General features: G+C 33.3%; 2 protein-coding genes across 7 annotated transcripts in view; one reads left to right on the forward strand and one right to left on the reverse strand.

The window, feature by feature from the left end:
* LOC126740428 (flotillin-2) overlaps positions 1-18,006 on the forward strand; it is a 512,088-nt gene that overhangs the window by 213,401 nt on the left and 280,681 nt on the right. The window lies entirely within an intron of this gene.
* LOC126740423 (glucose dehydrogenase [FAD, quinone]-like) overlaps positions 7,669-18,006 on the reverse strand; it is a 34,736-nt gene continuing 24,398 nt past the window's right edge. For all 6 annotated transcript variants that reach the window (XM_050446444.1, XM_050446445.1, XM_050446442.1 and 3 more), the window contains exons 5-11: positions 15,938-16,089; positions 15,719-15,827; positions 9,307-9,622; positions 9,009-9,253; positions 8,815-8,954; positions 8,581-8,758; positions 7,669-8,526 (exon numbers count right to left, since the gene is read on the reverse strand). In XM_050446444.1, coding sequence (XP_050302401.1) covers positions 7,948-8,526; positions 8,581-8,758; positions 8,815-8,954; positions 9,009-9,253; positions 9,307-9,622; positions 15,719-15,827; positions 15,938-16,089 — 1,719 coding nt within the window. In that variant the 3' untranslated portion in view covers positions 7,669-7,947. The remainder of the gene's footprint in view (positions 8,527-8,580; positions 8,759-8,814; positions 8,955-9,008; positions 9,254-9,306; positions 9,623-15,718; positions 15,828-15,937; positions 16,090-18,006) is intronic.

Genomic DNA, 18,006 nt, shown 5'->3' on the forward strand with positions numbered 1-18,006 from the left:
AAACAGTTATTGTTTGAAAGTGTACAACATAGTCACTAAAGATTATATATACAATTTCATGCATTATTACGTTAGCGTTCCTGAGAGTTTAGAGTTGGGGGGTCAGCATAAAAAAATAAAGTATTTTTTGTTTTTATTTTCTTTGTACTCCAGGCGTATTTATCTATCCTCTTAGGCTTCGTTCTATTTTAATCATTCTTTTTTCAAACTTTTAAAATATCATTTCATCTAGAATATTTATAATTTGTTTTTCTTGCTTTGTTTAGGAACTATGAAAATTTAAGGAAATAAATCTCTGAGCAGATATTAACTGAGCATTACTAGATTCATATATCGTATGTATCGCTTAAGTATGTAATATAAACCATTTATTTATTAATTTAAAACATGTACCCGATTACCACACATCAGGTTTGGTAAGACTTTCACCAAACTTTTTTCGCATTGTGATGCATCTCAGACTTATAAATATAAATCAGTAGGTACTTATATAACAGATGTTCTTGATCTACATTTTCTAAAACAACCATTAACGAACTTTAAATATATGAATTTATTATTCTATTGTTATAAGTTAAATAAACTTCTATTACGTCTCATCAGGTTAAGGCGAAATTAATTTGAACCTTTTATTTAACCGACTGACCTTAGCAATTTCGACTTTTGCATAGGATACAGGCTATTTATAGTTTCAATAGCGTGAAAGACATACATTCCTGAATTTAACATCTTTAAATTGGTAGTTAGCAAACAGCACTAACATTATTGTTAAAGTGGCAAATGTAATCATTATGTAACCTTTGAGTTATATAATAATCAAGAAGCAAAAGAAAATAATGTGAATCGATGGCGGTGAACGATGTAACACTTTCTTTAAGCATGCCATCAGGTAAAAGGAATGAAGTAAGTATTTTCACGAAGAATTCAATGTTTCTAAGAGATTGTATACGGAATTATTTATATAAAGCATCTTATTTACCGTTCTAATGAAGCGGTCATTAAATAAAAAAAAACAAAATACCATTTTTTAAACAAGTTTCTTATTTTGATCGCACAAACCTGTGAAAGTGTTTTAAGTAAGCTATTTAAGATGCATTAAGCGTTGATTACCCGAAAACCGTGAAAGATGTGACTATACCTATGGGAAAAAATAATAAAAGAGTTCTTTTGACCTTTAACATGGGACATAAAGACTTCATTTTATACTTTTGTCTTTTTTTTTAGGTAATCGTTTGTTGTTTTTGTGTTTAATCATAAAACACATCCCTCTTAAACATTATTGCGGACATGAATGTCATATCATTGCATGGATTCGAAATATCCACGAAATATGTATTATGAAAGAGGTGTTTAGTTTCAAGAAGTAGAACTGGTTCATTGAAAGATTTCTCTAATTTACTCACCAGTTCGTAGAGCGCATTTTTTTATTTACCTGCTATTATACATTAGTATAGAAGTAGTAGGTTTACTTTTAACATTTTATTCCTGATGAGCAGTTTTTTAGTACCTTTGACGAAAAACATACGTATGGATCCTAAATTATTTTGCCTATCAATTGTTTCTTCTGCATTTTAAAAATGAAGCAAAAACATCATCCCGATTGTCATTAATTTCGTAGGAATATCGTATCCGTATTCTCATATAGCTTAAATACCTATCATTATCTGAAAGTGTATTCATTATCATATTTATAGACTGGGAGTATTGATAATTTGTCTACTAACCTGTCTCTACTGAATCTCCTACAATGTGGTGTACTCTGAACTACTCAGGTTCAGGTTTCCTAGTCTTTTTGGCATTTCTAAGTAAAGTGCAGTCAGCTCTGTAGTACTTTCATCTTTCAGAATTTACTGGTTAAAAGCCTTTTTATTTTTCAGAAAAGTCAAACCTACCTGAATACTCATATGGCACTTGCTATTAATCCAAAAGTTATGAAATTGTTATGAAAATGTGAATACGTCAATTATTCTCATAGGTAGCATAACAAGAAGATCTTTTGCTGTATGTTTACAAAATCTTTTTGAAGAATTTTATGCCAATTTAATCATGGACCAGTGTAGTAAATTGCTAAAAAAAATGTAATTTTCTTGCACGATAACGACCTGGGATGTACTGATTTGGTGTAGCATAGAATTAACCCTGGAGACAATATTCCGATGGAACAAGCACCTCGAAGTATTTCGATAGCTAAACAAGGTGAAGTTTTCTTAATAATTCAAGAAATGAGGACACAAGAAGTGATAGAACTATGCCAGAGTCCTAGTAAAGCAAAAGGACGAATCTACCAAATTTCGTGTAGACTATCAGCGACTGAATGATATCCCCAAGAAAGACAGTTATCCCCTACCAAGAAATGATAACACCCTGGAAGCGCTATCAGGTTCACAATGGTTTTCAATGCTCGATCTGAAGAGTGGATACTGTCAGGTAAAAATGCATCAAGAAGATACAGAAAAGACTGTAAACTGCCAATTTCATTCTCGACTGGAACTGGCAGATTACAGTCACGTACTTTGGACCATATAATGCTGCAGCCACCTTTAAAAGGCTTATGGAAACTGTGGTACGTGGAATGACTTCTTCTTCTTCTTCTTGACCCTTTTATTCCTTGGCCTTCCTTTCCTAGGATTCAAGCAGTACTATTCGGTGATTCGGGAAAACTTTTTGGTATGTACCCTGTGGAATGAATTGGGAATCATTCAATCATAGTTTATCTGGATAATGTCATCATACTGGAAAAATATTTGAAGATCATTTAAACAGTATCCAATAGGTATTTATTAAGCTACGAAAGACTAAGACGTAAAAAAATTTGCTTATTTTAAAAAGAAGTTCGGTCATGGAATATCAGACATTGGTGTTAAGACTGATCCAGATAAAGTAGAAGCAATCGAAAATTGGCCACGACCCACTAACGAATATCAGTTTAGAAGCTTTCTGGGCCTTTGTACCTATTATAGAAGACTAGCTGAATGCCCGCAGCGTTGCTCGCATGAAAATAAAAGAAAAGTCGAAGAATCGATAATAGTAAATGCAACCCACAGTACACAAAAATAAAATCGGAAGCTACGGCTCAATGATTGTACATGCAACCCACAATACACAAAAATAAAATCCGAAGCCTCGCCTCATTGATAGTACATGCAACCCACAATTGCCACGCCGTTTTTCTTGAGGTCAAGGGGCGCGATTAATATAATATAATTATTATAAAACCAAGACACAAATAATCTTAAAAATGATTCGTTAGATACAGAGCGAGCGGTAAGACTGAGTCGAGTCACCTCTCGGGTATCAGTCTCACATGGACCCGCCTTGTTGTTATGTCTACCAAAATATAAATAATACAGAGGCACTTTTTCAATCGTATTTATTAATCCGTTTTATGCCGCTATGCGATATTTATCATATCGCTGACACAAGGGGTGTTAGTCGGTGGAATTTCAAAAAGTTCGTTCGTATCCGGAGCCTACATTATAAAAAAACATTGTTGCGGTTCATTTTTTTTTCTTAAGTTGATGCCTGCGACTCGTTGGTGCGGGCAGTCTCCGTTCAAACTCCGAAGCCACGCCCCCTTAGTTCTCGAGGTCACGGGTAACAATTTTCTCATTTTTTACCCCTTATCGGTGGAATTTCGAAAAATCCGTTTTTATCCGGTGCCTACATTATAAAGGGAACCCGTTGGCAAAATTTCACGTTTCTAGCTATTGTAGTTTGGGCTCTGCGATGATGAGTCAGTCAGTCAGGACAAACTCTTTTATATATATAGATTTGTAAGAAATTTCGCTAACCTTGCAAAACATCTGAATAAGCTCACGGAGGACAAAATGATCTTTACTAGGTCAGCAGGCTGAAGAAGCGTTTTAAGGGTTAAAAGTAGCACCGTCCACATCTCCAATTTTTACGTATCTGATTCCTGGACCAATTTTCATTTTGGATACAGATGCAAGCAATGTTGGAATTGGAGCCGTCCTTTCACAAATATATAAAGGCGAGAGCAGCAGTAAAAGCTATTGAACATTTTCATAAATATTTGTATGGTCACCGATTCATCCTTAGAAGTGAACAAGCTTCTCTGGACGAAAAGCAATGTGGATTCAATGACTACAAGAGTATCACTTTACAATAGAACATAGAAAAGGCGAATATCACCAAAACGCCGATCCTTTAGCCAGAAGATCTTACATTGAAAGCTGTAAATATTTTCTTAAAAAGTAATTGAAATAACATCCAGAGATACTTTCTTGTCATCATATTGACTTAAACAGTCCTGAAGAGTGGGACGCAGCTGGTTTAATCCAGGATCAGTGTGAAGTTTCGAGAAATTTAAAAGTCGGACTTAAAACTTAGACCTTATTGGTCTCAATGGAGTTCGCCGGTTATAGAAGATGGATTGTTAAGAAGTGTCTGAAAGAGCCTAGATGGAGAAAAAAAGACATATCTGAGAGTCCTTCCTCGAAAACGGATTCCAGAAGTTCTTGAAGCTGTTCAAGGCGGTGTTGACGGAGGACATTTTGGTATTGGTAAGACCTTGTCAAAGGTCAGAGAAAGGTTTTACTTTAGTAAGTGGCCGAGGTTTATTCCATTTCAAAGCAAGAAGCAACTACAGTAGCTGAAGTGCTCTTCCAGAACGGGACATACCGATTTGGTGTCCCCAGAGAGATACATTCAGACCAAGGAAGGAACTTTGAGTCGCGAATATTCCAACAAGTATGCCAGTTGCTGGGAATCAACAAGACCCGCACAACCTCTTTACATCCCCAGTCTGATAGAATGACTTAGTCGCGCATTTGAAACCCATTTGTAGAGTTTACACCCACTTTGGTAAACTCTAAGTCAACTAACTGGGATAATTGTACAGCAAATTCTATTGGCATACCGTTCTTCTATCTACGAGTCTACTGAAAAAAGCCCATCAAAAGTTTCCTTTAGTGATGAATTTTATTTATCTTTGGGCATTACTACTAGGAGGTCCTACAAGGCTAAAACCTGAGGAGTGCGTCGATCATTTACAACAGCGCTTGTATATGGTCCACGATCAAGTTCTGGATAAACTTCACCCGGAAAGTAACAGAATGAAATCACGTTATTACATACAGGTAAATTCTACCGGTTTTAATCCTGGGGACAGAGTCTGGTTATATAATCGATGAAGGCAAGTCACCGAAGCTCCAGAAGCATTGAGAAGATGGGGCCGATATTTAATCCTGGCGGTGCTGTGAAACTTGAAAGGGGCTTGTTATAAAAATGCAATTATTCTTATAGTTCTTAAGTTAATTATTCTTATAGTTTTTGTACTGTTTTGCTTGTGTTTTGTAGTTGATTAGTTAAGTTTATTTACTTTATTATTTTCACCTATAATGTCTAGTTTTTTAGTAGTTCGTCTTGTTTGAGGGCTCCATTTAAGGTTATTTAGGTTAAAATATTGTAAATTCCTGTAGTTTAAATTTTCTAGAATTTGTATAAAAGAAATGTGTTCTTGAATTTTGTTACACTATATTAAACTAGTCTAAGTACCATATTCTGACTAGTTAGCTTGTTGCTTGTTATTTTACTAACATAAAATTACATCTAGTAGATTTAAAGGTATACATTGTTTCTGTTCACCTGAAAATGCATTTTTCATCCTGTTTATAGATTTCGTTTATTGAGAACTTCCTATTTTTCTCAAAAATCCCCTAGAAACTAATATAACCTAAAATGTTCTGAAGTTCTATTCCATTAATCTTTTTTACCTTTCTAGTAAGCAGTGATCTTCAGTCCATTCCACTCTGCATCACTATCGTCCTATAATCAGATCGAGCTCAGCAGACTCGATTGTCAGGTGTTTGCTTCTTTATATCCAAATCTCGTCTGTGACAGGTTTTATAATGAGCTTAATTTAGTATTACCAACAATTCTAATTAAAAATTATTAAAACATAAATAAGCAGTCTCGTTTTGTTTTAATAATATAAACAACAATAAACAACAATAACTTGAAATTGTAAAAGATATAAACCCTTATTACAGATTATAAGAATAAAATCTAAAAACTTCATCAATCAATATTAAACAGCAAATTAAGGTTACCTGACATCTTTTGGTTTTTCTATCAACTCCATAAAATCTTATTCACGAGGTGGTAAAATGACTGATGAGTACACAGATGATTTAAAATTCCTACTCGACAATCTTGATGAGAGTTTAAACTTGGTGCAATGTAAATCAGATTTGTTTTAATCTTGACAAATGCCCTATTTTCTGTTTCAGTTGCTAGTCCGAAAAACTGTAGCTTTGAGCGTGATTTTCATTAAATCTGTAATGAATATCTGATTTAAAAAGGAGAGTACACTTTGTATAAAAGTTCAAATATAGATAATAATTTGTATTTGGATAGACTTAATATATCTTAGTAAGGGGGGAAATAAAAATAACTAAGTTTATATAAGGCCCAACTTATAACAAAATAGATTACGCTAGTCTTTTGGCTAGGCTTTTTCGTACCGAAAAACTCCAATATAGTGTTGGGAAATAACCCCTACTTTCTTTTCTGTCAAGATATATTTATTCTTATTTAGTTTATATTTACAATTTTAACGGCACCATCAATCTGTAGAAGGTTCCTACAGGTCATAAAACAATCTGTTTAAGTGGTCATTTTTAAACGCTAATACCATGGAACAAATCAAGTAAAACAAGCTAGTAAAAAGTCACATGGTCGAAGTTTAATTGTTACTAATGCATAAGTGAGTGTCAGTAAAGTTAATTTAAGTATAGGTACGTAAAGACAGCAAAGAGAATCCATAGTTTATACCAGTTGGTTAGTGCAACTGTTCCATTTTCCTATCTTTGGATCTAATAAATGAGCATATTTTTTATTGTACCAGTTTGTTATAGTTATTAAGTTAATTAGTTTAGCGCTGTATAAGTTGTGGTCCTTCAATGAAGATAAAGGTTATAATAAATACAGTCCACTAATACTCTCCACCGACACTATTTAGGAAAGAAGCCAGGCAGCAGTTCTTCCCCGAATATTTGGTCCTTTGAGCCGGATCTATTATTCATTATTTCAATTTATTATATTTATCAGTTAATCGCCAGTCAAAAAAGTCAATCTTCTATTCTATTCCCTAATGTGTTTTTATATTTTGTAAAAACTTCAAACTCACCATTTATTTTATCCAGGAAATGTAAGCATTTCTGGTATAGAAGCAAGTTGAGTTGTGTAATTGCCAAATGAAAGCCGCGATTTTTACCCTTTAGAAAACCTTTGGGACCAAGTAATGTCGAATAATGAGGTGTATGCTCTCTTATAATCCTTGAGTTAAATATTAGAAGATATTAGAAAATTGTTAGAGTTTCTGCTTTAAAGATCAAACAGGAATAGTTATTATTTAACAAAATATTGAATAAAAGTATTTATATATTTCTTCATTTTAGCCTAGTACTTTATGTATGTGATCAAATTTTGAGAAATGTTTGCTGATGCACGAAATAATATTTAGAAATAAAAATTTTTCTGACTTTAAACATGGTACAGGTAGTGTATTTTTTATATATAAATTTTTTGCGCAAAATGCAAATAAATAAAATAAAACAATACTTGTAAAATACTTAATATATTTTTATATAAAATAAAAACAATCTTTATACACAAATAATAACCAATCTAAAATATTTACAAAAAAGCATACTAATGAAATTATGGCATTTTCAAGTATAAGAAAAATATATAATTTTTTCTTACACTTACTTAAATAAAAAAGACTTTATTTACAGCTGTAAAAATATAAACGATTAATAATTAACATACAATAAGTATATTTTATGATAAATATTTTTTGTTAAATCCCTAATAAATATTTATTTTAATATAATAAAAATATATAATATTGTTTAACAAAATCAATATAATAATGTTCTATTATCTAATGACTATGACTCAATATATTCACCTAAAACTTTATTATCTCATAACCCTGAATCCCCAATCTTCCTTAATCATATCACTAGCCTTCTCCCCAATCATAATTGTAGGAGCGTTCGTATTACCACTTACAATATTTGGCATTATTGAAGCATCCACCACCCTTAGCTTGCCCACCCCATAAACCCTTAACCTGGGATCTACCACAGAATCTGGATCAGATGGTGGGCCCATTTTACATGTAGACGTAGGATGGTAAATCGTAAAAGTAAAATGTCTTAAACTGCATTCCCAATATTCGTCTGTGTCAAACTCGTACTCTCTACATGCAGGAAAAGGGATTTTGTGAGGTCTAGATCCAAACCTTTGGAAAGCTTTTGAGGCGGATACGTTTAGGGCTATACGAATACCCTCGGTAAGTGTAAGGATGTCTTCCTTGTGCGTGAAATAATTTGGAATAATATCGGGATATACATTGGGATCTTTGGATCGAAGTTTGATCCAACCGCTGCTTCTTGGGCGCAGGAGAAGCGGTAAAATGGTCCAAGTTTCTGAGTTTTTTAACGGTTTGTAAACTGTATTGTATATACTGTCTCTTAATCCTGTTATCTTCCGAACCTAAAAATTAACAGTAAATTTTCTAGTTTTTATTTTTATATAAACTTTAGATACTTGATCTGGATCACTGTTGATACTGCTTGGAGCAAAATGAAACTGAATATCAGGCCACGTCCCTGACTCTGGTGCATATTTAGTATTAACAAAGGCTAGACCTTCTACACCTCCAAGAGATGTCATAGGACCACGCTCTCGTAGGATATATTCCAATGCAACTTGCATAGTCTGATATCTGCAAAAAATGTCATTAACAAAAATACATAAGGTTTTTTTTGAGGGAAGCTTTACCTAGTTTTCGTAAAAGTGACTGGTTCATCTACCACAAATGTTAGACCACCTAACCCAATATGGTCCTGAAGGTTGTGCCCCACTTTTAAGTTGCTAATAACTGGAATTTTAAATTGGTCCAAATCCTCTTTAGGGCCTACCTAAAAATTCCATTATAAAAAGTGAAGTCATCTGAAGGTTTATTTGACACTTACTCCGCTAAGCATAAGAATGTGCGGACTACCAATGGCTCCTGCACTTAGCACCACCTCTTTTGTAGCTTTAACAAAGTGAGGTCTCCCATATCTCATAAACTTCACTCCGTATGCCATTTTTGTTTTCTTATCAATCATCACCTTGGTCACTTGTGAATACATTGCTATGTGAAGATTTGGTCTGTTTCTTACAGGTCTCAAAAAAGCTTTTGCAGTTGAGCATCTGGAACCTCGACGAATTGTACCTATTTTTGTAAATATGCATAAGACTATTAGGAATGAAGATTATTGATACAACCTTGTGATAACATAAATCCAGTCTGCATTTCCCCATTACAATCTCTTATTTGGTATCCCATTTCTTTTCCGGCTTGAAGGAAAGCTATACTTAGTGGTGTCCTCCAAGGGGATTCTTGAACAGTAAGGTATCCTCCAGTGGAGTGGTATGCAGTTTTGGCTAGGTAAGGATTTCGGTTATCCTCAGATTTCATAAAGTAAGGTAATACTTCGTCGTATGACCATCCGGGGTTACCTTGGGCTGCCCATTGATCATAGTCATGTCGGTTACCTCTGACGTAAATCATTGCGTTTAGAACACTTGACCCACCTAGGACCTTAAGGGATAAAAGACATTAAAATAAAATGGCCCTGGTAGCAAAAAAAATTACTTCGTAAACTTATATTTTGTATTACATTTATTTTAATCATTTATAACTTAAAGCCTGCAATTATGACTTTTTCTCCATCATTTGGTCTCCCCTATATAACGTTTGGATAGCTCTGATTGAAGCGGTGTAAAGGAGTGTTTCTTTGGTTTATCCCCCTAGAGGTTGCGACAATAAACACTTATTGTGGTGTTTGACAGGCTCTCTTTGAGTAAGGGAGAATTAAGATATTCTTGTTAACTACTTATGAAATATTAAAAAATAATAATGATTATCCTGACATTCTTCATTAACTCCCCTTTGCCATTAACAGATGAAATTCTCGTATTTTTTTAGCGTAATTTATTTAGCGTATTTACGTACAAACCTTTATAAAAAGTCACCCATTTATAAACTCTGCTTATATTTTAATTTATATGCCTTAGATGTAGTTATTGACTCGACTAGCCTCAGTCAACTTAGGAAATCACGAATAAACTTAAATCAACATTCTTTTTGTAAGAGAATTTCGAGTGGCTGTATGTTTTTTGTTTTAATTTTAAACACTTTTAATCTTGACATTTTAATCATTGTTACCTTATTATTTTAATATATGTGTTATGTAAGTATCCGATATGACTTAGTTGGTACATTTTCCTTAAGTTTTTAGTTACTTTTTCCCTATTAGCTAAGTATACTTTGTCTCTTTATTTTAGGTGGGTATCTGTCGGTGGTTTTTGGCTGTTGGTACTGTGATTAATAAATAAATAAATGAAATAGATACTGCCTAACCAGTAAAATCTTTCTGCTCTTAACATATTATAATACATTTTTTGTCTAGAAATAGTCCGAGATATTCGAGTGAAATATTTTAGTTTTTATTCCCAGAGCGCTTCTTCTTTATTTCTTAAATCATTAAAAGAAATGCTCTTCCAGATTGTTATTTTTTCAAATCCTTTTAATTTTGTGCATAAAAATATTGTCGCGGATTTTGGGAATACACTCCTGTCTGGAGCACACTTATACAAGGCCTATCGCGTCTACCGGTAATTATTTCCAAGATATAACAAAATTCCAATAAGAACAACTGATTCAAATTTCCAGAAACGTGGTCTCCTTCAAAGATTTATGGAACAATTTGGAACTGTTTGACAGTTTCTACATTGCTTCTGCCCATCGAGACCAATAATATTAAGAGAACATTGACAGACTAAGCAAGAAAGTACATATATGATCTAGAAAATTTTAACTACCAGGATTTACAAGCAAATAACCAGAATAAGCCAAGCAGTATAAAAATAATGGGAACAAAATGTATTTAAATTTTCAGAACAAAATTTTTAAATAGGAAAAGTAAAGTAAGATTCATATCCGTTGAATCACAGACATATCAGTTGAATCTGAAATTCCTTTGTTAAATATAAAAAAAAATAATTATTAATTATAATTTAATTTATAATGTATCCAATACTTTAATAAGGATTTAATTATACTCTAATTTATTAATTTATTTAATACTTTAATTTATAATTTAATACATTATCTTATTTACCTGGATTAAACGAAATTTGAATGGAGGGATGGGTAATAACAGGAAGGAAAAGCGGGAAAAGGAGGGTAAAGTATAGGAAGTGAGGGAAATGGGTATAAGGGAACCAATGGAAGGAGGAAGAGAGGAGGGAGACTTACTATAGAGGTGAAGGCTCAGGGGATATTCTCAAAGGGAAGCCGACTAGCACTAACCACTTTGGTAGAGTGGCGTGGATTCCACAAGAGTTCAATAAAATATAAGCGCCACCTGCTTTATCTCAGATGGATAAGAAAATCCCGATGACCAAGAAAACAGGAAATTACTAAAAGCACTATACCTATAAACCTGAAAGAAAATCTTACAAGGAAGAACAGACAGGGAGATTTATAAATACAATTATTTATATTGACCCAAGTATGTACAAGTGTTATGGTGTAATTAATAAATTAATAATAAAATAAATATTTACCCTTTACTTTAGCTATTAAATTATATGCTATTAAATTACAGCTTTAGTGTGAGAGCACCTTAAAACTCATGGGCTCACACCAAAAGTCCCTTGTCTAACTTAGAAAGTTATCTTATTAGAAGGTTATCTTTCAAAAATCAAAATAAACATAAAAGAAAAGCTTTAGTTCTGAGATACTCTGAATCTATATTAAAAGAAAAGTTAATAATCAAACTTATTACTATAAAAACAAGTTATGTTGCCCTTCCTGAACATAGTGTCTATATCAAGGGTAAAATCTCATATTATGTTGTTTGGGGCTAAAAGTTCGCGTGAGTACTTTCGAAATAGGCCTATTTATCCAGTTTACAAGGAGATCTATACGGTCTATTTCAATAAAATTACTAATATGCACCTAGTTATTATGAAACTATTCAAAACAAGAGTGTTGTAGTGAACTTTAATAATGAGAGTGATAAGAATGTAATTTTTGAGGTTAGTATTTAGTATAATATACTACAGTAAAGCTAATAAATATTGATAGGACTTAGGTTTACTAGTTAAGTGGTTTACTGACTGCATGATTCACTATACATCACAAACATTGATCAAACCTGGCTTCAAAAGGGCTGTATGATTGAGATGGAGGACCTGGGTGGATCGGTTTAACAGTGAATGTCAATGTAGATGTTGTGGAAGTTATTGGAGTAGATGAGTGGAGATTTCTACCTCTTATAATAGTGGATAAAGACCACACCGGGGAGAAAAGAAAAAAAAGCCTGAAAGTGGAAGAATACCCAGATTCCTCAAATCGCCAATAGAGTAAGTAGATATAAGCATTGATGGTTAAACTTAACGGTATGCTTGAGTCTACTTATATAAAATTACATGTGTATTATGTAGAGTATCATAAACCAAGATGCCAAATGAAAAAATTTAATATTTCGGCCTTTATTTTGGCCTTTTCTCGGGAACACAAAACTGGACACTTAAACAAAGAACCTTGAAAAAGTTGGGATTTAACTACACCACTTAAATATAATCCTGCACTATTGCAGTATGGCATTTAGTATCCATAAACTAAAATACCCAAAAGGTGAGTTTTCAACTTTTCATTGAAGTAAAACCGACAAAAATACCAAGAAACAACCTTCTTCAAAGGCTTGTTCTTCAAGACTCCCAGAGGTCAAAGATTTTCGCGCCAGAAATGGTTTTAGTAGGGATATAGGAGAATGAGCTGGGATCTTATTGGCTAGGATATGACTTCTGACATTAGTAAAATCAAAACAATTAAAAAAAAGTTTGTGAAAGTTTGATGATAATCAAATCGTGTTGGACACATTTTATACATCAAACTTAGAACATTGGAAGGCTAGAATTAACATTTCCGTGGACCTATGGCCAGTTTGTTTGCTTGCAACAACTCTAAAACTCTGATACAATGATGCCAAATCCTTATGTAGATAGAAAAAAAAACATACTTTATAATATAGAAGTTTCTTACTTATTTTGACAGGCGCAAAACAATGCTATTCCTCTTTAATAAGATATGAAGCATTTTTTTAAAGTATGATAAGATACTCAATAAAGAAGTCAACATTTAATATTAAATGAATGTAGATAACGTATATTAGAGAAAAAGGCAACAACATCGCAACGCCGCTCGATCGCATTGTTAATTCCACCGACACAAGTAATCTTTACCAGTGACGTCGTCAAAAAATATGTATTATTAATAGATTATGCTAAAATTATAATCAATATTACCGTTTATGAATTCTTTAGGCGTTTTTTAACGTACTTTATTAAAGGTACTTATCTAGTATAAAGCATTTTTATGGAAATTAAATATTTTATAATTATAATAGATTTCTTAATCAAGTTTTTATTATTCTACGTTTTTGACGACGATTGTCCCATGTTATGACAATATCGGTATTTACTTGTGAAAAGATCGGTTTAAATCGCCTTTTTTCCATGGTACGGCACAAGTTTTTACTTTCGTAACAATTCACAAAAACACTGAAATTATTTAACCTTTTTTTTTTTTCAACCAAAAACTAAAGAAAAAATACAGAACTTTACAAATGCCGAATGTAAACACAAAGCCGTTTACCAAAATGACATTTTCCAAGATGAAATCAGCTTTTGCCTGAGGTGTTGCCATTTCAAATTTTTTAGAAGCGAGGAATAAGAGTGTGAATATATTTTTTTATTTGAAGATGTTATTTTTGCACTTAGAATAACATATATCTATTTCTACTTTTGATTTTTAATCCAAAATCTATCAATAAGTTAAATTAATATTATTATATGTGTATTTATATTTGTTTCGGGCCTGTTTATAATATATGTTTAATTACTTAAATCAAGGTTATTTCGATCTTAATTATTTATCAAGTTATCAAGGCCAGACTGACTGTAAAAAAATAGGGATGCTGCTCCGGTCACACTGAAATAAGGTGATCCTTCTGTTTTTGACGCACACCCTTAGTGCTTATGTAATGAGTAAATAAAATAGAAACAAAATAAGAAGAGACACAATTTAACGTGAAAGGAAAAAAAGGACTCGACTTACCATAGTAATAAATGAAGTAAAGGATGCTGATATAAGGAACACCCCAATCAGCTTTCATTAAATCGACAAAGACGTGATGCACTTCGGTATTATCTCGCGTGAGATTTAGGTACCGATTCAATAATTGCCGTAGTACTACTGCTTTCCGGTATCGCACATCTGTTCCGTATTTTAAGTTTTTGGCGGATGACCTCGGTCAAATAGCTTACTGGTCTCGCCCCGAGGGGTACATATGGTAAAGTAGGATAAAAGAGCAAGGCTTTATGGAAGGAACATTGGAGTAAGAGAGTAAGCAAATGTAAAATAGGTCGAGTTTAAATATTAAGAATTTACGAAGAAACGCGTGTGTTATACCGGGTGAACTTTTATATGAAAAATCAATGTAAATAAACCAAAATAAACAAAGTATTACCGAATTATTTATTAAATATCTTAAACTTTAAAGAAAACTTATGTTATTTAAAAATAAGTAAAATTAGCAAAAAGTAACAAAAGGAAAGAGAACGAAACAATATTATTATATTTTATGTAAGCTGTAAATTTTCTCTTTTGAAAATGCGTGTAAACTTGACAAGAGAATTGATGAATATGTTTGTAAACAAAACACTCCTGTTGCCCCTGTGCACATGTTGTTGTTTACTAATTCTATCCTTTCAACGTTCTAAGACATCAAATGATGATTAACCACATGGACTATATTGAGCTGTCTTAGTATAAAGCTGATATTATGAAAGCTTCTGATGAAGACGATAATCAAAAGCTTGACTTTGTAGGTTTTTTCGAGGAGTTACTAAGTAAGAGGCAACATCTCTTAGAATGTTTTTTTTAATTCGGTAAATGTATTCACCAAACTATAGGGAGTTGCAAGGGTAATATGTATATGTTTCATTGAGGTCATACCAACTTCTGTAAAATTAATGGGGTATATATCGATCACTAAACCATTTCTTTATAAATACCCCTTTTTAAAAATCAGAGTCAAGTATATTATTATGACATAAAATTTAGACCTCGTCAACAAAATATTAAGAGGTGTTTAAAATTGTAATAGGAATTATCCTTTTATAATTAATATTCTTTAAAATGCAATTCTTTACAAACCACAGCCTATTATTTTGTAATTCGTGATGCTATTTCTCATATTATCAAGTATCGGTTATTTAATTTGCTATAACCTCCACTAAGTTAATATTACATTGCTCAGGTCAGTAAAAAAGAGTGAAAGTTGCTAAGTGGATAAATGGACGGCATATGTTTGACACTGTGTATCTATTAACGCAAACAGCAGCATTATCAAAATGTATATTTATGATTAGGACAATAAACGCTTTTAATGTGTTTTTATTTTTAAAAGTTTGCAAGATAAATGCATTAAGTAAATGATAATGATTCTATTATGGAAATTGTACTCTAGGAAATATATTTTAAAGATCAAAATATTACTTTAATTCACTTTTTTTAATTATCGGCTATTTCTCTATTATTAAATATTTTAAAAATCCCTTTTACCTTTCCTCTGGGCCAATTGCATCTATCGCCTATCATTGCTAAACAGTAGGCAGATTCTGTTGGTGGAGTAGTTTGGTACATCCAGTCAAATTGTGACATTTGCATATAACTGAAACAAGATTAAATAATTATGAAATTGTGCAAGGTCAATATATTTCAATCTCGATATTGTTGGTGTCACAAAGTACTTCTTTTATTTCTAATAAATACATTCCTTACCCACTAAGAGTAGGTATATCTGACACCTCGTTTTCATCACCTCCTGCTTCCAGAAGCAGCACCGTCCAGTTCTCTACTTCTGATAGACGTGAGGCGACAACTGCCCCTGCGGAACCTCCTCCTATCACTATGAAATCATACTCAGGTCTAACCTAGAAAATAATAGTTAAGTTCTAAAGTGCTACTAAAGCTTAGGTGTTTTAATCTTCGCAAAGGTTTAATCTTTCGTTTTTAGCACTGACAGACTTTCTTGTCGGTGCTAATTACACATTAAGTTTAACAGATCTTTCCCTCTACTATGACCAGAATACTTTTCCGTATGAAAAATATTGTATGACTTACTCTCCTATTACTTTTGTGAAAGCTCATCTCAAAAGTCCACACAGTGTTATTTTTTACCAGCAGTAAACCTTAGATCTTGCAGTTTCCTATGCCAGTTTAGCATATAGTGACGACACGACGAATCTAAATCTATAGTGTAAAATCTCATTTGCTTTCCTAAGTGAACTAGTGATATTACGTCAAGATTACTAAACCCTCATTTGTGATCTACTAAAAATCTACCTAACATGATATAATAATTATCGAGACAGTTTGAAAATTATCAACCTTAGTACATGCAAGTCCTATCAATCCATCCATATCAATCTATTCATCTATTAGGAAGAAAGTGGTCTCAAATAGAATGATGCGCGATTTCTTTAGGTTTACATTAAATGTTGCTTGCGAGAACCTGTAACCATGTCAAACGAAGATAGATGGTTTAATAAACGAATGTTTAAAAATAAATATATTTTGGGGTAATGAACATTTCTTTTCATCTGATATAAAAACAAAACCTTGTTGCTATAAGTTCACACATTCTTTAAGACCGTAATTCTAAAATTAAGATAAAAAGGTCATAATGCAGCTGTAGAATGAATGAGTTATTCACTACTTAAAGTAAATATTTTAAATATGAAATTTTTGGAAATGATCCTGATCAGAAAGTAAGATGCTAAATATTGGAAGCGTTTGAGATTTTGTTAAGACCTCTTAACATTCCTCTATTATTAAAGATCTAAATGAATAACTGCTAGATGGAATGTGAGTAATAATGGAAGGACGAGCTTATAAGAAGTTTGAAAATTTTCTCTCAGAAATTCTCTCTGGCAGCATTGTTGAGAGTTATAAATAATGTTACCAAAGTGGTACCACACTAATCATGGCTTCCCAGTTTTTTTTTTATGGTAAACACAAGCACAAGAGGAAAGTCCTATGTCACTTTTGGAGTGGTGTTTGCGCGAAGATATTTGTGGGCGTTTATCTTGAATCGCTATTGGTTGTATGCGTCGGGAAATATGTGAGGTGGAAGCCCGTTCCACAAAGAAGATGTTCTCCAGATGAATGAGTATCGATACAGCGACGTCCTTGGGGTAGGCAGGTGGACTCGATGTTGATGAGCCGCAACTGCTAGATGCGTCCTTCTTGCCGGATTAGCCCTGGGTGGAATCAAGCCTGCCAGCTCAGAGGAGCACTTACCGTGATAATAACGGTAGAATAAACAGAGATCAGCCACCTTTCTCCTGTGCTCCAGACTATCCAGACTCTTTGTCAGTTCTGGTTTGTCGATAAGACGAATAGCTCTCTTCTGTATAGAATCCAGCAGGTTTAAACTATGCTTGGGTGCAGAGCTCCAGACATGCGAGCAATACTCGAGGGAAGGGCGTATTCGAGCTTTATAAAGAGTCAGCAGCTGCTCTGATGTATACAGTTTTTTCGTTTTGAAAAGCACTTCGAGTTTTTTGGAAGCCGCCCTGGCGAACTCGGCAACGTGGTCATGCCAGGACACACTGTTGGTGACCTCGACTGCTAGAAGATGTAAAGATGATTTCATTGGCAATGTTTTCCCTGCCATAATCAGCTCCGGGCCACCAAGGTTAGTCTTCATCGTAAATACTGCAGCCTGCGTTTTTTTAGCGTTAAAATTGACCAGATTGTTACCGCCCCACTCCAAGATTGCTCTAATATCGTTGTTGATTGAAGCTATTGCTGCCTAAGATTCTGAGAACTTGCGGCTGTCGTTGGTT

The sequence above is a fragment of the Anthonomus grandis genome, chromosome 9 (assembly GCF_022605725.1).
Source record: "Anthonomus grandis grandis chromosome 9, icAntGran1.3, whole genome shotgun sequence".
Classification (NCBI taxonomy): Eukaryota; Metazoa; Arthropoda; class Insecta; order Coleoptera; family Curculionidae; genus Anthonomus; species Anthonomus grandis.